Source organism: Haliaeetus leucocephalus, unplaced genomic scaffold (genome assembly GCF_000737465.1).
Source record: "Haliaeetus leucocephalus isolate CR32 unplaced genomic scaffold, Haliaeetus_leucocephalus-4.0 Scaffold177, whole genome shotgun sequence".
Taxonomy (NCBI): Eukaryota; Metazoa; Chordata; class Aves; order Accipitriformes; family Accipitridae; genus Haliaeetus; species Haliaeetus leucocephalus.
This window is the reverse complement of record NW_010972613.1, coordinates 912,393-939,513: the sequence shown is the minus strand read 5'-3', so window position 1 is coordinate 939,513 and position 27,121 is coordinate 912,393. Positions and strand designations below refer to the sequence as shown.

Genomic DNA, 27,121 nt, shown 5'->3' with positions numbered 1-27,121 from the left:
AGAGAGCAAACGCATCAGCAAAAAATGGACAGGACTGTTTTCTGTAGCTGTAAATACCTGGCTGTTTATGTTAGTTACCACCTGACAAAAATAATTAAGTACAAATGCCCAATAGAATTGTAGATTGTAACTTAAATAGGAGGAGATCAGCCAGCTTTCAGAGAGCCAAAATACACTCACACACCCATACACACATGAGTACTACAATGTAGTTTCAGTAGGTGTGCTGAAAGGATCTTGGCTAGCACAGCAGCCAGAAGGTCAGGAATACGGACACGAGGGGTTTTAACTGGTGAGTCAATTAGACCTCTTCATAAGATATGGTGAGGGTCCTTGCAGATTCAAGAGACTTAAGAGGAGATATTGCTATGTCTTACATAAAGGCAATGAGCATGCATGTTCCTGACATGCTGTCTGCTTTCTCAAGCATCATCCAGAGTAATTTTAACCCCTTTTTCACCCCAATGTTTTAAGAGCATCACCCTGCAAGATTCAACAATGCATTTTCCTCTCCCCATTCCCCATCATCTCGAGTGTCAATAAGCTAAATTGCTAGATCCCAGGCACCACAGACCCATAAACCAGCCCACCTAAAAGACACTGGAAAGCAAAAAATGCAAGATCTTACTGGCAGTCCTGCTCCAACAGTGCTGGTAGAGGACAATTCCAAGTGAGAGGAGAAAGAAGGGTCTGGAGGGAAACTCTCCCACTGTCATGCAGCAAAGCCGATTGGAGGACGGTGTTGCTGGGCTATAGGAGTAAAGATGAAGTAAACTCCTTCCCAAAGGAATCCAGCTCCCGGGTTTTCTTCTCTTCCAGAACCGTCCCTCGAGAGAAAAAAAATTGTATGACCCCTCGAACCATTCCTCTCTTACTTTGCCCTAGGCTGGCACTGCCAACACACTGTGATCATTACGCTAATTCTTGGCAGTGGCAAGACTTAGCTCCGAAGGGAAGGGGTTAAGCCGTAGCAGCACAGCCACTGGGGAGTGAAGATGTTAGTTCAAACTGACAAACCTAGTCCTCTGTAAACAGAGGAAACAAATCGCACGAAACAGCGGCCATTAGGATGGTGTTGTTACTGCTTTAAAGCAAGCAAGCAAGTCAATGTTGATCCCCAAATCTGCGGGAGGGAGCTTACCCCTGACTCCTCATGGCTCCGTAACCAGAGGTAAGGTGGGAATGCTCTGCCACCGGAATCCGCTGACTCGCCGATAAACTTGAGAGAGAAAGACGGCAGGAGAAAGTGGGAGAAGAAAAAGGGGTGGAGGCAAGTCTGACATGTTTGTACAGTGCCTCGTTCACCTAAGCTGCCGAGTTTGATTTCAGGGTGTGGTAGTAGATGGGACACAGAAGCACTCAGCGCTGAGAAGCCTCAGACTCCTGTTCCAAGGAAAATGACAGATGCCAACAGCAGAGCCTCTTGGGACCATCTTGCCTTCTCCTCACCGTCTTCTCCTTTTTTGGTCCCTAGGGGGATGAGAGAGAGAAAGATCTCAGAGTCACACCTGGGCACTGAGGTTTGCTGGGTCTCAGGCAAGAACCTTGGGGAGATCATCTCCCATTCCCCTCCACCCTTTTTTACCCCCCCAATTCACTGCTGACTTATTAAAGCTCTGACTTGCTCGTTAGCTCTTCTCTCTCGGCTCCACAGCCTCAGGGCCTAGAACTGCTGCAATTTCTAACGAATCCCGACATCTCTGCCTGTGTCGCCTGGCTGCAGATTTCAGGACCTGCCACCAATTCCTTGTCATTCCTGGCAGGAAAGGTTTGATTGCTTGCTATATGGCTGGCTATAGAAGAATTCACCAATTTATTTGCATTGCAAATGAGCAGCACATGACCTGGCGCTTTTACTTTTCCCCTGTCGCTTCAGCATGAGTCAGTGCTGCAAGGTCTGAAGTCTAGTATCACCCTATAATCCTGTTGCGCTGCCTGTGCCGTGCCTCAGGGTTTACCGACTCCTGGAAACAGACATTTCCACAAGCGACTTGCGTTCTTGCATAGGACACCAGCTCCACCACTAGCAGTGGTGGATGGGCATAGGTGAAAGGGGGCATCATTAGAGGACACTTTAGGGATTACAGCCCGGGAGAGGTCAGAGTTCATGTCAGCAAACCCATCAACTGCTCTTTCTGCACTGCAAATAAAGAGGATTCTTTGTCTCTCTAGACCACTAACAATGCTGGCTTAACCCTAAGATATTTTTAGGTCCAAAGAGCAAAGATAAAAGCCTTAAAAATACACCCCCATGATTTTTTTTTTAATGTTGTTTTTGTTGAACCACTCTTAAAATAAATAAATGAATGACATGCTACAAATAATCATTAGGCTGTCATCATTTCTGCCAGGAGTGGCTTGTCCAGCAGAGGTGGGGCAGCCCAGTGACCTTTTAGCCATGTTCCCCCATTCCCATTTTCTTTCCTACCTAATTGTCCCACCTAACTAGGCTGCAGTATCTTTGTACAACAAAAAGAGTCACAGATGTAGTTGGAATGCAGCACAAGATCTACAGTAATATTATGGAGAAGGAACAGAACTGGTGTTCATATAGAGAACATAAAGGAAACCCCGTCATTGTAGCTGATGGTCTGAGGTTCATAATCCACATTTCCAGACCTGCTAGCGATGTTATGGAAGGTTGCTTCCTCAAAGTGCAGTCACCTCTTCTGCATTACACTGCAGGTCCTTGCCTGCCAGAGCCTGCCAAAGAGACTGAGGTTTCCTGCCTGCTACCTCACAGCAGCGTCCCTAGGGTATAGGAAATAAAGTTAGCCAGGTTCCTTTCTGTCTGGGGATTAGCTTGTCTCCTCCTATGGGACAGGCCCCATACACAGATGTAATCAAAAAAGGAAAAGTTCATGTTAATAGTAGTAAATAACAAACTACAATCAAGAGAGGGGGACAACATTCTTTCTCCAAAAGACTGGAACTCGCAAGGCAGAAGCAGTGCAGTGGAGGATCAGAAGTGAGGAAACAGAGCATAATCCTGCTCTGGAATAAGTGCGGAGGAAATGCAAGTGTGTGCAAACCATCATTGTCATCTGTGGCATATGTGCTTTGCTGATGTGCCAATCAGTGAGGGGTTGTCTACGCAACGATAGCTTTGGGAGCGTCACAAAGAAACGTCATTTATATTCTACAAGGAGTCACCCAGGCTTGGAACTGGCTTCAGATTTGCATACGTATTATGTTTCCTGGGCTTACATGCTAACACAGTCATCTAGAATAAGACGCAAGTTCTTTATAAATGGAAGAACCTGATTTTACTTGTCAAGACACAAGCTTAGATGAAACCAAGGCAGCTTTGAGATGGTGTGAACCTTTCCTGCCTACAATCTTAATGAAAAATTAGGACACTTTCCAGTCTTTCTATTCACAAGTTTGGTCCCAGCAGTCCTACACACTTTGAAGAAAAATTTCCCAGTAAAAGTGATGCATCTCTAATTTTCCCCTTTAGCAATTGTCCCTTTATTAAATATTTCATTGCTCCTTCCCTGCCCACTGCTCCCTTCTTACCTAGAGAATTGCACAAGATAATATAAATAATTATACTCACACATTTATATAAACACATGCATACACACCCCACTCCTCCCACAGTTGCTATACTTTATGTTGCTCATTCAGGTCCTGTCTGTCTTAGCTATGGCAGCCATAACTGGCAAGCAAGAATAGCTGCAGGTTACATTGACTAAATGCTTGCATCGCAGAATGCCTGATTTATCTACACAGTAATGGCCATTCCATACTCCATGTCCCCTCCCCAGACACAAAGCGTAGCAAATTTCAGATCAAAACTGCTGATCTCGCCTCTTTTCTCACCTTGCCCATCCATGTCACTGCATCAGGAAAGCACCAGTACCTCATGTCCTGCACTGTTGCTGCAACAGATTCCGTTTAAGCCCATTTCATCTCTACTGGAGCAGAAGTTTATGAGAGGAAAAAAAAAACCCAAACCTTTTCAACGTTTTATTATGCCAACAGGCAAGACCGGGCACTTAAAACCTTCAAAACAAAATGTTAGAGACACCAAGGGCAACTCTACTATATATGATGCCTTTCTTCTACCTCAGCCAGGAGAAACATACTTGGCCACTTGTTTGGAGCTTGTGGGAAGTGGGCAAGCTGTTAAGAAAAATTTATCCTGCTTCAACAAAGCTTCCAGGAGAAGCCTACTGGCAAGTCTACTGTGCCAAGGCACAGTAAATCTGATGCATTCAGGAAATCTCAGTAGGAGCTAAGGCAATTCCACCCATGGAGCTAGGCTGTGGTTCAGAGCTAGACCTTCTAGCAGGGCTCCTCTGAGCTCTGGGATTTGCTAGGAGGCACAAATGCACTTCCATCAAAGAAGTGTGGACCCTCTTCTCTTTCATGGCCATTGAAATCCAGAGTAAGCTGGCCAGGGAAGTGAAAAAATACACCAACAGTTGGGACAAAGGGGTCACTAGGAGAAAGGGTGTGTTGCAAATTCACAAAGCATCAGCATCAACTGGTGGGAGGAAGCACAAGATAGGAATCAAGTCTGCAAGTCTCATAATCAACACATGACATTAGCCAGGACTGGAGATAAGGAGGGAGCAATCCAGAGGCAGTTTCACTTTAAATAAGTGCTTACAGTTTAGCTAACTTTCCCCAAGGCTATTGCATTCAGAGGTGGGCAGAAAATTTCAAGAGAGCGCTATTTGGATTGCTAGCTCTAATGTTAGGGTTGTCCTCCTGCTTGCTATGCAATGCTGACATTATAAAGGTAGTGTCCTGGAGATCCCAGCAGTACAAAGCCTCATCTGCACTCCCACTGCATAAGCTCATTCAGTGTGCTTGTAAGCATCTTAGAGGTTTACAATCTAATCAATTTTCCATTTTTTTGGCCCCATTCAAAACAAAAAACTAATGCACCAGAGTTGAAGACTGGAAGTTGGGTTAGCAAGTTCATCACCTCTGCTAGAGCACTGCACGCTGTTATAGATCAGGACATATTCCCATGCTCAAATCTGGCAGGGCAGTGCGGTGCTTGGAGTCCCCCTTCACTATATGCACACCACCAAATACAATGCACACTGGGTCACACGAAAGAAGAAAATTTGTGCAGCTTCAGGGTCTCATCAGCACTAGGGCAGGATCACAGCCAGGCTCTCCTGGGCCAGGCAACTCCAACTGGTGGAGCAAAGCATAGCCAGCAAGGAAAGTAGCATGAGGACCTACAAATTCTGCCAGACTGAGAACAATAGGCTGGAGCAGCGAGAGCTGAGAACATAGGCAACAAAGCAGATTAAGCTTAAAGAGAGTAAGAAAACAGCAGACTCTCTTTAAAAATTTTAACCCCCACTCTGATGAGGAGTTGAAACTAAAGCTCAAGAGGATCACCTGAACACAGCACACGCTCTTTTGCTACTGGTTAAATTCCTGTGGCTTGGTAGACATTCCCTGCAGATACTATCAATACAGCTTGGATCACAGCCATCTCACACTTCTTCCAGATTTTTTACTTGCAAAAATTTACAGACATATTAGGTTATAATAGAAGTAACGTCATGCTCCACCAGACAAGTCTGTGCCACCCTCTACAAAAGGTGCATGTGCTGCTTCCCACAAAAGTCAGGACAATCAGTCCTGCAATGGCAGCACCGCAGCAGAAAGTCAGTGTAGCCTACCTTTTCCACAGATTTGCCAGGTCACCTTGGGAAAGTCATTTTGTGCACTGGTACAATGACTGTGACAATGCTTAACTCCCACAGAACAGAGGCGGCTTAATCTGTTGTTTTTTCAAGCATGCTGCGATCCTTAAAGATGCTATAGAAATGCAGATTGAAATCCCTGGCTGACACAAGAGGAATACAGACTACAGCTTCTGTTCAGAATAACTAGGTCAGTCAGCTATTGCAAAAGTATTAACCAGAATTCAGAGAATTCCTAGTGGCTAAAATAACGGTAGCAAAAGTCTAACACCATTTGCTGTTATTAGTCACTCTCTACCTCTGGGTACGTTCAAACCCAACTCTCAAGAGCCCAAAATAATTTGAGGGCTGGAGCTTATGCGTGTCAAAATCCAGCCATGTGGCTCTGTGCAGCACAGGAGGCTCCCATCCCACTTGCTGCCTTGTGGAGGCAGGGAACAACTGCCCTCACAGACAACACAGCCTTAAGCAGCTGAACGCACGCAGCCCATCTCAGAGAGCTGCACCGTTAATCCTGTGCAAGGGAATGGGTGTCACTGTCGCCCTCCCAGCAGCAGCCACCCTACAGCAAGTGCAGGAGGGTGCTTTGTATGAAGGTGGTGTATGGGTTGGGGGAAGGCTGGTAGAGGCAGAGAGCAGCTGTTTGAATGGAATCTGAGGAAAAGAAGAGGGGAATGGTTGACCATTGCAATGGGGATGAGTATCCAAAATTTATCTCAACTCCAAAATTTATCTCAACCCCCTCCAGTTGCTGAGGCTGGACTGAGCATTTGCTTTCCTCTCACTGTTTAGCACTGCTGCATGCCACGCATTCAAACTTTTATACTGCAGCTCATTTCCCCTAGTTGTGCTGGTACAACTGTACAGCTGCCCGCGGACCTTACCATGCAGATAATCAATACAACTATTTGTATCAAAAAGCTTTTAGTTTTACTGGAAATAGGAGGTAGGTGAAGAGTTAAACCAGTTTGGCGGGGTTTATTATTGTTGTTATTAATATTTCATTTATTTTTAAACTCAGATTGTTTCAGCAGCCTGGCATACAGTTCAGCCATACAAACAGTCATGCCACCACAACTCAGAAGCCAGTGACCTGCAATGCAGGAACTGGGCTTTCTTGTTTTGCCACTAAAACAATCATGTTATAATACTGTACCCTCAGTTTCCCTTATCTCCATGAGCTGTGAATGCACTGGAGTCCACAGCATGGGTTGCAAAGGATTAAATGGTTATAATCACCACTTAGATATTTATTTATATAGTGTAGAAAAATATGTTAGCTATGACATCCTTGTCTTGTGTACTAACTGCTAGAGCAGAGGAAAGAGAAAAAGTTGTTTAATTGCTACCTCCCCTAAGAGCGATTTTTGGTCTTTACTCCTAGTAGTTAGAGAAGCCTTTTACTTTCTTTATCCTCAGCTCTCTTCTCCAGTCTTCATTCAGGCTGCAATTTATAAAAGCCTGAATACTAGCATAAGACAGAATAAGATGCTGGTTGCTCTGGAGCACACTGTTTCAGTAGAACACAGACTGGTGGGCACATGATAAGGCTTCCAACCACCATTTTCTCCATTAAAAAAAATTCAAAACTACCCAAAACATTTGTGCAACTATTAATACTGTCAGATTCCACAATAAGAAACTAAAATGTGCACACAGTCGGGCAACGAATGTTGTAAAAGATTGAAACATGCTGGCTGTTTCTGGTATTGTAAGAGCATTTTTATACCAAAACCCTACCACATGATTAATGCAGTCCAAATTGAACACGCTCATACAATCTACCTGACCACGTGGACCTGCTGGCATTTGGCTGCAATCATAACAAAAGTCCTTGCTTTGGAGCACATCTAGGTCCTGCTGGCTGCTGTAAGGAGTGAAACCATAGTGGAACAACTGAACCAGAATCCTCTTCAAGATAACAGCAGAAACTAATCCACTGATATCTGTCTGTCTGTCTATCTATCGATCTAAATATGGTATGTCTCCTAGTCTGCAGATCTAGAGATTCTGAAGATGGCATCATAAAAATAAGTGAAAAAAATTCTGTTAACCTTCTACTTAATCATCATTCATCCAGCTACCAATTCAAAAACACATTTCTTGTTCATGTGCTCTCTGGAGTACCAAATAAATTCTATAAAGAAATGAATTCAGAGAAATGTGTTCAAATGAAAAAAGTATCAACTTAGTTCATTTCCACATGACCTTTAAAAACAAATCCTTGTTCAGACTTAAAACGAGCATTTTCTTGTTTTGTTCTTCAGAAATTTGATGAAAACCAAAAGCCTAGCTAACAATTGTGCCCAAGTGCTTAAGCAAAGATTCCCTACAGAAATACTTGGGTAGTTATCTGGAAAATTCTTCCATTCCTTCTTTCAACAAATAGCCATCTCAGTCCAAGAACAGCCACAACCTGTTATGAAGGTGATCACAAACCACAGATTAGAAGTAGCGCCAGATAATTTAGGTAACCCTGAGTTCTAAGAGACTGTTTTAAAAACGTGCCTTTAAATGACACAGAAATAAATGGCAATGTTCTTTAAATAAGTTATTCGCTCAGCTTTATGTCACTCAGGCTGCTATTTTGCAGAAACTTAGGGAGAACATATTTCGAACTTAGAAGAGAAAACAAAAGCCCAAAGAGCTTTGCAAATTCCTGACTGGGAGCAACCAGCAGAATTAGTATTTTCTTCTCTGTTAACACCAAACTGTGTATTTTATAATAAAGTGTCAGAAATCAGGACATTTCCTCAGCAGTAGTCACAAACAGGAGCATCTTGTCTACTAACATCATCTATGGTTGATGAGGTGGTACAAGATCTAAACTACTTGTGACATTACTTTATACATTTCGGTTCCTAATGAAATAAACACAGCATGCATTTTTCATTTTATGGCCCAAATATTCCATAACAGCATCTAGGTTTGCAATCTGATTTTCCACACCTTTCACTACACACTCAGGAGCTCTGATTTCTGAAAATTAATTATGTGTGTACCCAAACTGGACAGCTTGCTGTAGCATGAACAGCTCAAAGATGGCTTGCCCAGAGAGACTTCTTTCCAGAGTCAGCTGTAACATCTGTTCTTCAGATCCAATCCAAAGTCCCTTGAAACCAAAGTTTTTTCACTGACTTCCACAAGTGCTAGAAAGATTCTTATTCTAAGCTGTATGTTACAGGAAAGAAGTTAATTTCTAACATTATTGTATGTATTTATGTACTTTCTTGGACAAGGCCCAAAGTACTCATTATGAAGTGTAACAACCTGCTTAATTCTTCCAGAAGCCAATCATAACGCTACTATGAATTTTAACGAGCACTGAATCAAGACCCAGATGGTTTTTAAAGCCAAATTATCCTGATCTTGGTTATTTTAAGCTCTGTGTAGTGCCTTCTGGCCACTATACATATTAACCCCTCTGTTCCTGGTCCACATCAAGGAAAGACTTTCATACACGTTCTCCCCATCTAAACACAGCTCTTCAGGTCCGCTATAAAAGGCCCTCAGCTCCTGCTATGCCTTGAAAAGTCACAGCTTTGAAAGAAACATCAAAGGTTGACACAGGTGAGAAAAAAATGTACCTAGAACACAGCAGGGAGGACAGTGGCCTGATCCATACTCTTTCACTAACTCAACCAAGGCTCTACAGCCTATTTAGTACTGTCTTCTAGACACAGTAACATGAATACTATCAAATTTAGAAGAGATTAGAGAGATCTTTGAAAATTTTCATTTCAGTGAAAAAGGTGACAGAGTATAAGAAAAACAAAATATAGTAATTTATAAGGTATTCTGCATTGCAAAAAGGAAAGTCAGAAAACTAGAAGGCCATCAGTAAGATAACACTGACACTATAGACAGTCCAATTTAACCAGAGTCTCAGGGGAAAAACAATTGAGCTCAGAGCTATCAAGTTGACATTATCAGTTCATAGAGACACTTGTCTCTGCTGATACTGCTGAGCATGTTTGCTTTCTAGTTTGAAACATTATGTTTCATATTAAGAACTAAACCATCTTTTTTATACAACAGTGTTTCAAGTATGTCCACATCATTGGCAGGACATCTGCCCTTGGCCAATGGATGCTGACTACAGTGCCTCAGCTGGGTCTCCACTACAAATGACATTGCTCAGAGCTGTAGTTTGGCTACACTCTTGATTCTTCAGAGCAGACTACGAATTACCTTCCGTATCTACCACAAACCACTATTACCTTACTCTTTCCTTTGACTAAACTTGGGTTTTTTGGGCTGTGTTTGTTTAGTGCAAAGCACTGCTGTTGCAAATGGTAACCTGAGTGTCTCAGAGATTCACAAGGCCTTCTCCCTTCCTCCTGGCTACCTGCGGGAGAAAAAATGCATCACTCCACTGTTTCAAAAGTACTCTTTGGTTGAAGCAGCACTATTCCTTGCTAGACTTTAAGCAAGTCCAGAGGAGCATGAATTCTTGTTAGAGACTTTTTTTTTTTTTTAGGAAATTTTGTGACCAGCAACTGACTACAGGAATGCATGCCAGTCTTTGTAAACAAGACAGCTTTCAGACAGCCAGAATGCCAGCTGTTTCAGGGTGGTTTGTGGGGGTTTTTTTGGGTTCAGGGGTTGGGGGGGTTTTTGGAAGGGGAGGAGGTGGGGGTGGTTGGTTAGTTGGGTTCTTTTTCCAGGTTGGGGTAAGGGGGGAGGAAAGGAGGAAGAAAATAAAAAGGTTCTACGACCTGCTTTTCTGGTCCCCAAATATCCAGGATCTTCTCTCACTTTCCTGCCTCGGGCAACAGCAGTTCTCATTCCAGTGTCCCAATACCTCTGTTCTTTTTTAAATCCCCTTTACACTGACTTGTGGGTTTTTTTGGTTTTGTATTCTGGGATTATTTTTTTTTTTCCTCAATTTTTTCTAAACCTTGTCTGGTAAACAGATGGACGTCATAGAAATGAAAAGGATTAAATGGAAAGAGTAACAAAAACTGAAGTGCAGCATTATGCAAGCTAGCTATGGAAAAGAAATTATGTTATGTCACTGTGTATTACTCAGTTGAGAATGGTTAATGAGTTTACGCTATTTAACCACCTTACCAGAATGGGCATCACAGCTTGAGGAATGCAGACAGAGCTCTGAGATGATTTCATGATTAGACATGAGGGGTGGGAGGGAAATAAGGAAGCAAAAGATGGTTTAATGTCCTTTCTTCCCTCCAGATGCATGACACATGGCTCAGTTGTCCTAAGTCTGGGCCTGAAATACTTATTTTTAATTTACTGAAAACACACTGACTGAGCAGCAGGAGCACAAGTGACACACTTAACTTGCCATTATTTGCTAAAGCAGAGGAGCTCAATCTCCCGCCTCTCTGCTGGCATTGCCAAGTAAAGCATCAGCGGCGGGTTCAGTAACTCAGACAACTCTGCCTTCTGAAATGGCCTGAGAGCCCTGAGGAGCATGTGCTTTAACAGGTTTCAGTCCCTTTTGACTTGAACCACATTTGAACTTCTTAGCAGTGAAAAATCATTCTATCCTGTTACTATTCCTCTGAGCAATTGCACACAGGCCCTTTTTATTATTACATTAGTGTAATTTTGTCTCCGACATTCCCCCGAGAGGAATTACTCACGTCCTGCTATTATTTATTTTACTACTAAGAGCCTGGTTTTTAGCAGTAGTTTTAATTAAATACCAATCCTCCTCCTCAATTAAGATCACCTTTATCTAGCTTGCTATGCTTTGTATTCTCCAGCAGTATCACTTGCTTCCTATTTATCCCTCCCTCCACAGTTCTCTCGGGAACTGCAAAAAGCCCTCTCTCCCACCAAATCCTATCAGCAAAAAGAAATACAAGATTTTACTAAAGTAAAGAACCATCACATGGAGGATAATATGGTGCCTAACACTAGTTATGCAGAATTCCAGTTTAAAATTGATGCCAAAAGCAGCAGCATCTTCCATACCCCCCAAAGCCATACTGTCTGCTGCGCTGTCCCATGCACCAGCCCACAGCATGGTGCTACTACTGTCCCTCTTTGGTTTCCCTGCTCCTCTGTAGCCTTGCTTGCACATCCATGGCTCCTCTACCCTCTAATGTTGTGTCTGTCCTCTCCAAATATACTATTGAAAGTTGCCAAAGCAGGTTTTCTTTGGGAGTTTGAAGTTCAGTACATCCACACACTGGGTAAACACCTCTTCAAAGTCTTTGCTGTCCCTGGATAATGAATCGGATCACAATGTATTCTAGACTTCAGTACACAGGATTCTTGGAAGCTGCCCTAGATTAATGTTTTAAGAGTTATTCATTCATGCTCCCCAAGTGTCAGAGGCAGAACTGATGACTCCTGACTGTGAAGTTGGCAGGAATATCCTCATCTCAACTATTTCTACAAAGTGGAATCAAACTGCAGCAACAGCATCCAAATGCATTAACTGCTCCAGCGCCTGGCAAAGCCAGCTGCGGAGACAGCATAAAGTTACGCTATGACTGCTGGCACCAAACTCTCTCCTGGCCATCATTCCCTGCCTGAATATTGGGCACAAGTACCCTTCCCCAGGCAATCTCACCTAACCACTCTGCAACCTTCACAGAGCACAGCTTTCCCTTGAGGCACCACTCCATTCCTTACCTTGCATAGGGAAGGGAAGAGGAGGCAACAAGTTAGAGATCATTTTGATTTCACTTCTCACAGACTTGACAAGGCTTTTTCCTCTTTCCCAGCTCTAGGTGCAAAAGTTTACTAACTACACTTACTTCCCTAAACATAAGATGTTTTTGCTTTTATGAGAACATTTTATTCCTTTTCCAAGAGCAAAATGGAACTGCATACAAGTATTAGATCAATTAGCCTGCAAAGAGAAAGTGTAGTCTCACGCCTACACTCTTCCCTGCACTTCTAGGCTCAGCAAGTGCATTCCTTAATGGCTTCAGCACCTTTGTAAAATTCATGCTCTGCTGTACTTTCATCAAGGACTATAATTTATACACCGCAACCTAAGCATACAATTCTCAGTCTGGAGGGTTCCCAACTAGGAGGAGTTTCAGTTTTTGGTTTATACTGGGGAGGAGGGGATACTGATGATAAAAGATTTTTTAGGTGTTACTCACCGTTGTTTTCCAGAGCCACCTCTGTACATTCAAGATATTTTTTTCCTACCTTAAAAATAAGGCATTTCAAACAAGTTGCCTGCAGCTGGGACAAGGAGCCCTCTACTACTTTCTGGCCTCTCCACAAATAGTTTTCAACAGTGATAAACTGGTTGTTCAGGTGTAATTCAAATAGATGCTTTAAAAAAAAAATCCTATCTCCTTGCTCTTGTTTCAATAGCATTTCTTCAAACCAAGCCTATTAAAAACCTTCAAGTTCTAGTTCCCAAGGCAGGAACCATCTCCATTTTGCCTCCTACAGAACGACAAATATTCTATCAATTTTTAAAAGCACTAAATGAAATTAATAAATCATAAGCTCATGTCTATTTACTGAATTTTACTTTCATTCACCCACTGTTCCTACAACACCCATCATTCTACTATTTAAGTACATGATTTAGAAGCACAGTCAATGGCATTTATTCACCAGTAGAATACAGGCAGGCAAAAGGCAGTGTTAAAAGCATCCCCCCTCACCCGTTTTTTATGGCTTCAGACCTCAGCAAATTAGTTCTTATTGGCTGATTTAAATTTCCAGCCTAAAAAGGGAGCACCAGAGACATCAGAGATTTATCTCAGTTCTACAGCTTGGGAAGGTAAAAAAATTTTAGAAGTCATCTCAATTTTAGTGTTCAGAATGCTGGACCCTGTTGCCCTATCTACCTCCCACAATAGCAGTCTTACCTTGAAAAAAAGATCTCCGAGAAATACTTCTGGAGTGAATTCAGTCCCTTCTTCCTTCTGAGAGCAGGTTGCTGCTTGTCTTAAACAGGGGAAACATCCCTTGCTTCAGGCAAAAATTCTCAGCAATTTCATCTTAATGCTTCTTCAGAAAGATCCTGGTTCAGTCTCATACACATGCAAACACATCAAGCTTGCAGCTGCTTACTCACCAGCACTACCCCAATGCCAGCTGCTGTGGAGGAGTGTATTAGAGTGCCACACGCCCCCTCTTTCTGGCAGTCAGCAGAGGTGTTAGAAGAATTCATGGAAGGTAAAATATCCTCACAATTGGAGGACAGAGGAGACCACAGTAATAAATTCCATTAAAACCCTGCAGTTAAAATTGATGAGAACTCATTGTAGACACATACCACTATCAAGATTCTGTAATGCAGTGAATCAATGTTTTCTGGGACCTTTTTTATCGTGGGCTGATGCTGTGATCTCAGCAAAGAGGATGGGACTCTGTGTCGAGTGACATTTTGCACAAAAGGCAAGTGCAAGATACTAATCAAAATTCTAGTGTATAAAGACTATACATGCATTTCCCCCCAGTGAAGGCTTGAAATCACAGGATGGCTGACTTATGCTCCACTCCAGGGCGGGGAGGGAGTTAACAGACATAACAGAGCCTCACACTTTGAGAATCTGTGATTAAAGACTCCTGTGCCCTGTAGAGGAATAAACTGCAGACCATGAGTGGCAAATATAATGTTACTCCACCGCTCAGGCAAACCAAAGTGTTACTTATCAATCTCGTAAGCATTGCCATATCCCTTTCTGGATATAAGAACTCTGTGGGTGTTGTGCTGATCTTGCATAACTTGCCTGCATCCATGTCATGCAATTTCAAAAATGCAAAATATAATATCAAGTTGACACTTCTGCAGGCTAAATTTCAGCAACAGACCTCATGGCACCCTGCAGAAGAAGGAAGGTAAACTGTTCTAAGGCTTTAGACTTCATAGGGATGTAGATTAGGACAGATTTATTAAGCTGATTGAAGCAGTGACAGTTTACACTGCCCGAAACTCTGCAGATGTAACCATTATGTTCCTGCTGCTTATGCCCCAAATGGAACCCAGCAGAATCCAATTCAGTAATCAAGACAGCAAGTAAAACTGCTTCCCCCCACTGCAGTGAGTTTAGAAATCAAGTCAAAACCAGCTGGTCTGCCAGTGAGGCAATTAGGTATTTTCAATAGGTAGTCTGATAAAGAAGCCAGTTATTTACTGTTTTCTGGCATGTCAGTTACTTTAGTATTTCCTGGACAACATTCAGAAAGGAGAAAGACTTTTTTTTTTTTTTTTTTAAGATAAAGGTGGTGTATCCAAGAGACTTGCTTTTAGGGTTGGCTTTTGTTTCCTCACCTGGATAACCACAAGCACATTTTTGTGAACATTAGGTAACAAGAAAGCCTGCTGCTAATTCTTTCTCATCAGGGCCTGGGGAAAAATACAAGCTGTTGGGTGAAAGCTAAAAAACAAACAGAAAAGATGGGAGGGGGGAGAGAAGGGGAGTGAGAAAATAACTCAGGAGTGAGTCAGTCATGCTCCTCCTGCTTAGTCACCTGTATTGCTTCTCTCTAGACACACTGGAGATGGAGAATAAGATGCCTGCCTGCCTTCCGCCCACCTCCTCCTCCTGACAAGGACTTACAAAAAGAAGAGATAGGGCAGAGTTTTAGGAGACAATCATTACGGATACAAGCTTTCCAGAGAAGCAGAGCTGACAGTAGCTTGTTTGCTCATTTTTCCCACCCCCTCCTGTCACCGCCTGCACTATTTCTCAATTATATCATCTTGAATCAACCTGTTCATGTGTTGGTTTAAGTTTCTCTGACGGTGCCGTGCAGTTTTGACATCGTAGGGAGTTGCCATGGAGAAGAGGGTGATGTCATTGACACAAAAAGCACTGAATTTACAAATACAACAGGAACAGAGCTATTTATAAAGAGCTGCTTTTCTCCCCCCACTCTTTGCTGGGGTGGGTGGAGGCAAAGGCAGCAGTTCCATTCTTGATGTTTCTGTCAACAAGTCTCAGAAATGAATTTTCTTGTTAGAAAATATCCTGAGTCCGTGAAATTGCTGAATGCTGTCAGCTTTCGGACTTCATTCATTAGAGCTGGATTTAGCTTTCCAGCTCATAGCTATTTTTGAGGTCATATAACGCTCGTGTTTGTAAGTAACTTCTATCCTGAAAAATCTATGCAGCATTACTGAAATACAGCCACTTCTGAAAGGAAAGACAATAGCATGTCACAAAAAGAGAGGGGACAGATACCCTCTTTTATGTAAAGGCTTCATACTGCTTACAATCACTTTGAATAGTAACTGTGACTGTTGGTTTTGCCTTGACTATGTGGGGTGCACCACTGCACATTAACACAACCCTCATATAATGAAATATTTAGTGCATATAAAAATTGCAAAACACAAGAGATAGAAAAGGGAGGATGATAAACTTAGACACGAACAAAAAAATTTTTAGAATGCATTTGGAATAAATTGGGAAGAATAAAGGGTGGTTTAAGAACATGACAGGGAAGCTAGCATAGATGTCAAAAGAGTATTATTTACGTGTATGGCACCTAAACAAAAACATGCAACCATCTATCACACCGAAATCTGACAGGACAGTGACATTCCTAAAAGCTGGATGCTAAGAAGAATTATTTCACCAAGATACAGGTCAAGGTCCAAAATTCAGTTTTCAGTTAAAAAAATAGCTTAGTTTTCAAAGAAAACAGCTTGGATCTTAACAGCTGCTAGAACAACTATGCTTCAGCTTAAACAACAGCATTGGTCAGAGCAATGGTTCCCCTATTTTACTCTCTGAATACTAATATCAAAACCAAACCCTATTTTGGTGAAATGTTACTGGTTCCATTGTACATTTCAACTGCCCAGAAGCACTACAGTGCTAGGGAGCAACAGAAATTACTAACCCAAATGCAGGTTAGGAAACCAGCAACTAAATGTATCAAAGTGTTACCTTGTTTTTATGAACCATTTCTCCTCCACAGAAGTGAAACATTTATAAATATGTATATTTAGATATGAAAATATACATAAAAGTATAATACCAGTTTTATAAACAAGAAAACCCCAGGACTTAAATGATTACTCCAGCATCACATGCAAAGCCCGGAGCAATGCTAACAGTGGAAGGTAGGTCTTTAGTCTGGAACCCTGTTTGTCTCAGTAATAGAAGGTTAACAAAACTACAAATGTTTGAAACAGTAACAGGGCTTTGCCAAAACATCCACAGCTTCTGCAGCCCAATACCCAACAACTTGGCTTTTACCATAATGAAATAGCAAGAAGATTCAAGAGAAGCATAGTTTTCTTACCTCCCCTTTACAACAAGTCCAACTACACAAATACCATTTCCAAATTTGCTGTCTTCCATTTTAAGGGACCAGTGTGAATTTACTAGGGAAGCAAGGAAAACTGTAACTTTTTTCCATGAGTCTCACATCCAATGCAACAGTGTGTGCCTAATCACATGGCAGTTGTTCTGCCTTCCCCTTCCACCCATAGTGCTACGCATTGGTTTCTGGAAAGGATATTGATACATTAGGAAAGATTGCTGTGGTAATCACAATAAAGCTTAAGAAAGCAAAGAGTATGCCATATAGTGAAAGACCACAGAAACTTAAGCTTGTAATTGAGAAAGTTATGAAGTGATTTGTGGACAGTCTAAAAGTATACAGATACACTGCTCACTTTGATATAAATCTCCTCAGTTTAGCTGATAGGAAGCAAAAAAACCATTTTGATCTTGGTGCATGGAGCACATGTGTAGCAGAAATGAATGCTCGTAAACAAGAAGCAATGAAAGTGGCTCCAATGTTCAATTGTGTGGGAATTATCTGTTGAAAGAACTGAGAACAAGATCACAGTGAGTTTTCCATTGTTGTCTAGCTCACCACGTGAAAAATACGCTTTCCCAGGAGATGAGGAAGAATAATAAATTTTTTAATTGCATAAAAGTGGACTATTCCTATTACACATTCCACATACGTTAAAGTAAATGAGAGACTATCTTTGCAGCTGCCCACACCAGTTGCCAGTAATGTTTTCTGTTTCAGGCTAGGCAAGACAAATTTCAGCTGACACTTATGTTTTACATCTTGATATAAAAACTTCTGCTTTTAGTTGCACGGGATCTAAGCAGTAGTTTCCAGGATAAAAGAATATGGCACACTCCGCTAAAGCAATATGAAGAAGAGTCTTCCATGGTTCCCCTACAAATATAGCAGGAGTAGATGATGTGCTGCTAAAACAATAGGTGCCTACTTACAGCTGGATTTAATCCCTGACATACTTATCTTTTCAAGCAGGATATCAGCAGATCTGCACTGTGAAGCCATGGGAACAGACTAATGAAAGGACAAGTCATAGTCAGTTCAGTTCACAGTACAGGTAAAGTACTAATCCAGGTTGGCTCTTTAGGAGTAAATGCAAATCTAATGGTGTGGCAGAATGGTCCAGAATGCCTCTACTGGATCTATTTTGACTGGGTATCAAGGAAACATACCAACAAGCCATATCCAGCCACCACTGAATTTTGCAATACTCAACACTTTTTTTCCCTATGAAATGATTCCTGAGTGAATGATTATTAAAGCATTACACTACATCAAAATACATTACTAGTTTAGCTTCAAGAAAAAATGGTACAATTCAAGAGATACTGAAGAACTGTGCGTCGAGAGAATCCAAAGCACTGCAAAAACAAACATAAGCTCAGGCATAGAAACTGAACGGAAGACTAACATTTGTCTTCGTCAGCATTTTGTCACTTAGCTGCTGATCCTGCTTTGTAAATCACCCTTCCATACCAGCTGGAGCCACAGGATCAATAATTAAATAGCTTTAGATGGTACTTATTACAAAAGGAGAGTAGGGAATAAATAATTCTAGAACTAACAAAAGGAACAGCGCTCTTCCCTGGTCTAACTGAACGACCTCAATGTTTACACGCTTGTTTAATAATTCAAAATATTCTATCAGATAAAGAATGAATGGAAGTGAAACCTCCTTATTTCTCAGTTTCTAAACATGGTATTCTGCTAGATTAACCAAGCAGAGGGGCAATGAGTCTAAAATAGTAAGAACCAAGAGAATGAAACTGTTAAAGGAGCTTCAGTCTTCCTTCAGCAATCTTTAAGGGCAATCTTTTTAAACACATGCACATTAATGCAATTGCAGTGCCCATAGCCCAAGGCTAAATGAGAGACTCTAACCACCAATTCTCAAGACCACAGTCAAATAACTCACTTCGAATAAGAACACTAAGGTTTTGTACACCGAAGCATCGCTGGCACTGAAGCATCGCTGGGGAAATCACTAGTGCACAGCATGGAGCGCAACACCTCACAAGTTACAGTTTAGCCCAAAGCCATTTTAGAATATTTATTATTTGGGAAATCAGCAACAGCACAGAGGAAAGATTTAGAATTATTTGCTGATGAGCATGCAGGAGTTGTAATTTGTCTACTTTTAAAAGTATTCATAAATTTCATGAACTAAAAAACAGTTGGATCTCATTTATAGTAGGTTTGGTAGAACTAAAGCAGAATTAATTGATGTACAGAATCCATAGTCTGGTAGGTCAGTCAGAAGGACACAAAATGTGAAGTGACAGTGTTCTTCATAAAAAATAATTAGGATTTTTTTCTTCTATAATTCTTTCAATTTTAGACTAAAGATAGGACAAATGGCTCACCAAAGCCTCTTTAAAATTTTCTTTTAAAACATGACTGTACTGTCTCTTCTCAACTCTGCAAAACTTCAATGAGGTTGATGAACAGACTCTTTGTTTTCTTATGTAAGACCATATTATGCTGCAGCAAGGAAAGCAACACATCCAATAGGTAGAAAATAATGGAAGTTAATTCCTAAATTAATATAAAGGTATTAGACACTGGAATAATTCAGCTTATTGAAATAGTTCAAAACCTTCCACACATTCAGATTCAAATCACATCAGTTGTTCACAGTGTCCAGAATAGAATTTTCTGAGAACAAGAAGAAACCTATGCTTAGGAGAGCCTTTAAACAAAAATTCCTTGGCTGTGTCCAACATGTGTACTAGGAAGCATTCCCACTTACCGGGAGCATGCACTATCTGTGTCCTGACTGTAGGGATAGATCTTTGTGCCTACTCTTTATGCCTTGTTCTCTATCAGATGGAAGAAGAGCTCTGAGATTTGCTAGTCTGGATGACTATGGTACAAACACTGCTGTACAGGAGAGATGTAGCCCTCAAGATTCGGGTTCTGTATGTGTCTAAAACTTGGCAAGTTCTTAAACATTTTGCAGAATAAAAGCCTGACAAGAGTCATAAACATAACAGTTCTGCTTAGTCTTGAAATTATCTAACTATTGTCCCGTGTAATTTAAGGCTACTGATGTAATCCAACGTAATTACTTTTATGTGTTGCCAAATTTTTGTTATTTTAAGAATTCCTGAATTTATATGAATCTATAACATAGACTATAATCAAAATATTATATAATTGTATGATTTCATATCAAAAGCTGTAAATTCAAGTGTGGGATTTAATGCACCAGCTACATGAAATGCATTCTCCTTATTCATCAGCTGAATTTATACAGAAACATCTAAGTATTACAGGGGACACACATTAGGATAGAGTGCAAGCTACTGTTTCTAGTTCATTCTGGAAATCTTCTGTTAAGTAATCTCACCTGCTAGCACAAGTACAAACTTACACCTCTGATAATTTATCAGTCAACAGGTGCATAGTTCTACTATGTGGTTTTCATAATCTTTCTATTTAACACAGACCCCAGGCTAGGAGAAGGCTCAGATATGAATGCACTTGGAATGTATCTGTCTGAGCTGATAAATACTTTTACCAGTTACCTCAGTTTTAGGATTTTTAATCTCCTACAAATTAAATACCTTTTTAGGACAGCAGGTGATAAGCACTACTAGCTGACACAGTTCCTTAAAATGATCTCTTAAGATATATTAGCAAGTTAGTTTCAGAGCTTGCAACAGACCTTTTGTAAATATCTGTAGATATACTTTAAAAAGTAAGTTCTGTTTTAGTATTACTGTTTTAGAACTCTGATTCTTATATTGTTGGCTTCTACAGCTTCTCTTAATCACTTTTCTGTTGTTCACTATCAAGAGCTGCTTTTTCTTATCATTTGCACTGACATAGTCAAGAAGTAATAAGGTTATGTAACGTTGTTGGTCATTACAATACAGAAATACTAATGAGGTAACCTGTATCACCTGCATTTCACAGGTGTAGACAGTGATCTTGATGAGCCCTAGAAACAGTGGAAGCAACTCTTTCAAACCCAGATGCAGCTACCAGAGCTTAATGAGCAGAAAATAGCTCAGACCTGTGGGTTTTACTCCACTCACAGTCTATGTACATCCCATGCACATTTGATCAGCCTAGATTTTTTTATCTGTAGCATTTGCTGGGGGTCAGTGACTTTCTGCCGTTATTTCTAGACCGCTTTGCACTTAATATAACAGAGTGAACAACATTATTGACTTAACTCTTTTACTGTTTCTGAATCAAAGCAGACAGTTTATACAAATGCAGAGGAAATAGGGGGTCCCTATGAATACCAACAAATTGTGTCAAAGGACAAACATTCCAGAGCCTCATCAGCAGACAAGCAGACCAAGTGTTCCGTAGTCTCAGGTGAAAGTTTCTGGGTTTTCGGTGGGTTACTGCTTGCAGGCCTATTCTGTGAAGTGCATATTCAAGCCATCAAGAACATCATTCAAGTCGCTCTTAATTTCTGAAAAAGTTAAAAGCTCAGCTCTTCTGTACCCTTACCCTTTGAAGAACCTTTCACTGTAGCACTATCCCAGCAAGGAATAAGAAAGAACTAGGGGTAGGCTTTGTCTCCTGTTCTCTTCCCACTCTCTGGCCAGTCAGAACTCTAGGGCCAGATCTAAAGCTTAGAATGCTGCTGCTGGCACATGGATCATAAGAAAAATGGCAAAACCCAAGATTCTCAGGCTTTAGAAGCAGGATCCATGCGCTTTCCGGCAGTGTCCAACATTAAAAATCACTTCCATTCTTCTGACCTTTCTTGTCAAACACCTGTGATACTACTGAAACGTTTTAGAAGCACAAAAATAAGCTGTGCATAAAAAACCCCACAACTTTCCTACTGCAGGTTACCCATGTAGGAGAAAAAGCATCACCTTGACAATATTATTCCATGTGTAGTATCACGCATAGTGTTTAGACTGTACTTGAATTGGATCTAATTAGTAATTTCAGTGAAGAAAATTTACTACTGACACAGTAACCAAAGAGCAGAATATTGTTGCTGTATCTCCAGTTAACATACATGCAAAACCAACTTTGTGTTCAAATGGAAAGCAGGCTAAGGAACAATGGCAACACCTCAGACACCATAGATACATACTTTTCTTCTTTCAGCTACATTAAGTTTATTCCATTTTCCAATTTAAAAAAATATATTAGAAGGTCCCCCTTTTTTTTCTTTTAAGAATAATTGGTTTTCTAGGACACTGAAATAGTATATCTCCTTCTACAATTCTGTCTGTCATCTCCTACATTTACAACAGAGCTCTTCCAACTCTGAAATTTAACCACAGATTTGCCAAATTCAGTAGGCGCTTTGTTTGACCAAGATTCATATTGACAAACACCACACAACTTGTGCTATATCCACCAACTGTACGATTAAGGAAATGTCATTCTGCTGAAAGCAGTTTACTTAGGCAAGGTAGCCTTTATTTTATTTTAATAAGAGTTTGATGTTTTCACATCACACACAGAAGAACCAAAGACAAGTAGAATGGATATGTAAGATTTCAAGCATGTGGCATTTCCCCCAGGAAACATTAGTCAACTTGGCACCTTCCTTTCCAGATGCCAATGGTATTACTTTCTGGTAACTGAACATGATCAAACCTATTTACCCTCTGTTACAAAGCACACATTAGCAGGCATGAAGCCATGTTGTAGGTTTGGTTTTTGGTTGGCTTGGTTTTTTGTTTTGTTTTTTTTTTTAAGTAGCTGTCTGCCTCCAACCTTAGACAAGTTTTTCCTAAGCATCACTTTTTGAATCATTGTGCAAAAGACAGGCATGCTCCGAGATCTCACAGGCCATGATTGTAATAGACCAGTCATGAAATAGAAGAGACACCAGCCTTGCCCACAAGATGCTTAGAGATCAAAATTGTCCTAACATCTTCACAGGAAAAGAGGCATCTACAGATGCCAAGATGACAATAAGTGCCACAAGAGGTAGAGGGTAGGGTGAAATTATACCTTATGGCCAGGCCTAGAAGTCCTAGTGAGGTTATCACTAAAAAAATATGGTGATGGAATCTGAGCTACTGCAGATTTTAATATACTGTTTATTATATGAATAAGAGCGCACAAAAGAAAATAAGACCAAGGAATGTAATGGATCATGGTTGCACCCAGTTGCTTCAAGAACAAAACTTGAACAGAGATACAACAGGGATGTCTGAAAGAGCTTCCTGACCTCCTTTTACATATTGGTGCAATCAACTTATCGGATAGGGTAGGCAGAGACTAACCTGTGTGGAAGAGATGCAGAGTTCCATCAGAGTTGAACTGTGAACAAGCAGCAGAAGAGAGATGTCTGCTCTTTCTTTTTATAGCTGCTAGTTCCTCTTCATTATTTGTGTGTGTGTTTGTTTCTTATGGAGAAGTTTGTAATGCCATTGGTAAATGTTTCTTATTTTACAGTATTGGGTAGAAGAGGAGTTTCAATAATCTTCTAGTTATGATAAACTGAGGTGCTTGTGTTGTCTGGGACATACATGAAAAGTAACGAGGCATGCTTTTATGCAACTGATCGAAGGTAGTCTTAGTAGATGGAGAAGGATTAGCACACTTTTTGCTCAGAAAGAAAACAGATGCCAAGTCAACATAGGAGTAATAATGGAGTATTTCAGCTTTAAAGTAGACTTCGTTAAAGACAAATAGATGCACTTACAGATTTTAAAGACCTGAGTAACAAATTTCCTTTACTGAACTTCTGAGAGCTCTTATCTGTGTGTTCACTATTCTCAAAAGCTTTCTGGTGAATAAGATTTATGAAATAGGTGAAGAGGTAGTGAAGTTGTTCCACGTTGACTGGAAACATGTCTTGCCTGAGAAGTCCTTGGGATGATCAATACTTTGTTATGAGCGTTCTCTTCCTAAGCTATCTGGTTTTCATATCAGTGTTGCAGGATATAAACTGAAAAGGCTGAAAGTGAGAGGACAGTAAGTGAGATCCCCCAGATTTTGTCTAAAAGGAAGTCAGAAGATCAGCAAAAGAAAACAAATTTCAACTAAAGGAAAGCACTAACAAACATGCAAGTCCTTTTAGAGCTAACAAAAGTTAGTCCAATGCATAGCTCCTAGTTGCTCTACCAGTGATCTTTGCTCCAAACTCTGGCTAGAGATAGATCATTATTTCATCTGCTTGCTCAATAGATGACTAACTAATGACTTGCGTTACAGGAAGCATTATTTGAGGCATTAACATATGAAAAAAATTCTTCAGCAGCAGTTTCCATTAGATATTAAAGTTTGTCTATCAGGGCATTTAAGTCCTATTCCTGAATTACGAGAGTATATAACCTTCATGAATGGACTATAAAGAAGGTATTAGGTATCTGCAAGAGCAAAAAACACAGGTCTAAGTAAGAGGAGTCGTGATGGACATATGCAGAAAGAACAGGAAAAAAGAAGCTAGCTTGTAACAACTTAGAAAATACAGAATTAAGTTCCGGAGCAGAATTTAGAGATAACATATAAACAGGGGAGAATCAAGCAGAACCATGGCCAGAGAATTTGACCAAATGAAAAACCACTTATAGCCAATTTGGTTTTATAGGGAGAAGAAGCCACTAGTGATGCAGTCTTCTACTCTCACTTTCATATGTGGGAGAAGCTGTGAGGAAGTAAATCCCAAGTCTGAGAAGTTCCTCTACACTTAAGGTACATAGCATCTTAGTTGTGGATCCTGTAAATCCTGTTCTCTTGAATAAAATGAAGCCTTTGTATTGGTTTCAATAACACAGCGCATAAAAGGTTAACACAAATATCTATCCACAAAACCTCCCAAAAAAAACCTGCAAACACTTCAGCACAGGACAAATTTAGACTTCAGTGAGATTTCTGAAAGATGCTCAATTCAGTAACTCTAGCCCTTGCAGAAGTAAATGAAACACATTGAGAAGCATAAATATAACTATGCATCTTTTTCATTCATGACTTCATCTACTTTTTCTTATGACAATCATCCATGACAGCACATTCCAAGTAGAATCATTCAAGTTGTGTTCAAGTGTCCAGGAAGTCCTGTGTGGTTATGAAAGCTGCCACCAAATGAGGGGCTTTTGTATCTAGCAGTCACAAACAATTCCCAGTCAGGCAGAAGCAGTCCATCATGGATACTAAATCAAGTCTTTTGAAACCATCTGACAGTAATATTTAATATGACAGAGTTGCTATCAAAATACAACTTTATTGATGAAATACTGATTAAAAGATCAACTAAATGTAGGACAAAGACGTTTCAGAAACTGCAGTGTGAACTAGGTTTTAAACACATTTTTAAGGAGCTATACAAAAAGGGAACAGTTACGACAACCAATTTTCTCTGGCAAGCTGCTCAGACACGGACTAGTTCATGTAGCAGGCTTAGGAGATCACCTACGCACTGATGCAATATCAACATTCTTTAGTGAGTCCCGTGTGAAGTATTGCAGAAATGGCTACAATCACTGTTCATGCTTACATTTGAAAAACAATAAATAAAAAGTTAACAACAAATTCCTCTCTATAATACAAAATGTATTTGTCCTCTACAAAATCACAGGAAGTTCTCCAAGAGGAAAGTTTCTCCCAGTGCAGCTAAAGATTCACAAAGGCGTTCTTGGAAACAGCTGTCAAACATGCCACTTATTTCCTCTCTTAACTCCCTCAGCAGAGGCACCGTGGACTTACCATCTGCATTCAGAATTCTCCCAAAAAGTTTACTCCAGAAATCACTGTCAACAGTCCTAAAACAAATAGAGAGAGCAGTTTTCAGTGAAACAGTATGCATACATGACATGTCTGTCAAGATTTCCATTTATATTCAGCACTAAATGCCCTGGGAAAACCAAGTCTGAAATAATAATTTCACTCACATGACTAAACGTAAAGGAAAACTAGGAACGTATTGTTGAAGTTTATATGTGTGGGCCCCTTTCTCCAACAGGCTTCTGGATAGTAACTAGACAGGCTGTATCACAGGTTTAACAAAACCACTATTTTTACAGTTACCTTTTCTGTACCTGACCACTATCACCATTCACATTGAGCCACGGCACTTTTAAATTAAAGGAGTTAAGAGCATTCTTTGAACCAACAAAGTTGGCAGATTCCTTTGACGAATAAGGGGTAGAGGTAAATCTTATTCCCCTGTTTGCAAGTTAAGTTCACAGGTCAATATTAAAGGAAAGCTGCAAGAGAAATAAAAAAAAAAAAAAGTGGTTTACAGCCAGTTTTCCTTTTTTTCCCTGCCTTCCAACTGCCAGAGTTCTCATATAGATAACATTTCAAAGACAATTAATAGTAATAAATCCCCTCTCTCATAGATATACCCACACAACATGAATAAAAAGGTTAAATGACTCATTAAAGTCTCAGAAAACTGGTATCAGAGCTAACCCTTTGTTCTTTAGTCTTGCACTGAAGTCTATAGACCACACTGCTTCTGACTACTGAAGTACTTTTCTCCCTCAAGCCAGGGGTTACACTGTCTTTTGAACAAATTATCTGCCTCTGCTTTATGTGAGTGACACCACAGCAGCCATAATCTCAGAAGGAATCTGGCTGGTACTATATTACATTATTAAACTCTTACATTTTCTAAAATAACGAAGTCATACAGAACCTAACAAAAAAAACCCCAAAAAACAGCCAAACAAACAAAAAAAACCCATGCAAGACTTGAGGCCATTTCTTTCATGGACTTAAGACAAGAGGCATAGCTAAGGATGTTGCACGTTGGTAAGGATGTCTAAGGAGTTATGAAAGAAAAAGAGTCCTAAAAATTCAAACACAGCTTCTATATATTACCTCGCATAAGCCTGTGCATATGAAGTTTCCAAAAATAGTATAGTGAAAACAGAAAAACTAAAAACATTCCTGGAAGTGAAAAAAATCTCCAAATCCATTCTGTAATAATGGTAACACGCTAAAACACCCTCCGCTGTAAAATAGGTTGTCAACCTTACAGTAATGCTCAAAGATTGAAGGAAAAAAAAAACCCAAAACCAAAAACTTGGATCAGAATTCTCATTCTACCTTTCCAGAAGTCTTTACTACAACATTGACTTTAGTGCTTTGCCTTCATTCTGTCAGCTTGTAAGTGGGTTCTGCTTTATTAGTGCCATTGGCTTTAGAAGAACAATTTTGTGCTTTGCTATGCAATTCCCCACTGCTTTGATATTTTGTTGAACTGCTAGTAATATTAGTGGCTTTATTAGTAATTATACTATCTTTAATACTTAAAAAATAATTAAGTCCTTTTTTAAAAG

At 40.4% G+C, this 27,121-nt stretch overlaps 1 protein-coding gene across 1 annotated transcript in view; it reads right to left on the bottom strand.

Annotated features, from left to right (window-relative positions):
* Positions 1-1,375: 1,375 nt before the first annotated feature.
* The window catches only part of BUB1B (BUB1 mitotic checkpoint serine/threonine kinase B), a 50,561-nt gene continuing 24,815 nt past the window's right edge, over positions 1,376-27,121 (bottom strand). The window contains exons 24-25 of the mRNA XM_010564386.1: positions 25,542-25,597; positions 1,376-1,470 (exon numbers count right to left, since the gene is read on the bottom strand). Of these exons, the coding sequence (XP_010562688.1) occupies positions 1,376-1,470; positions 25,542-25,597 (151 nt within the window). The remainder of the gene's footprint in view (positions 1,471-25,541; positions 25,598-27,121) is intronic.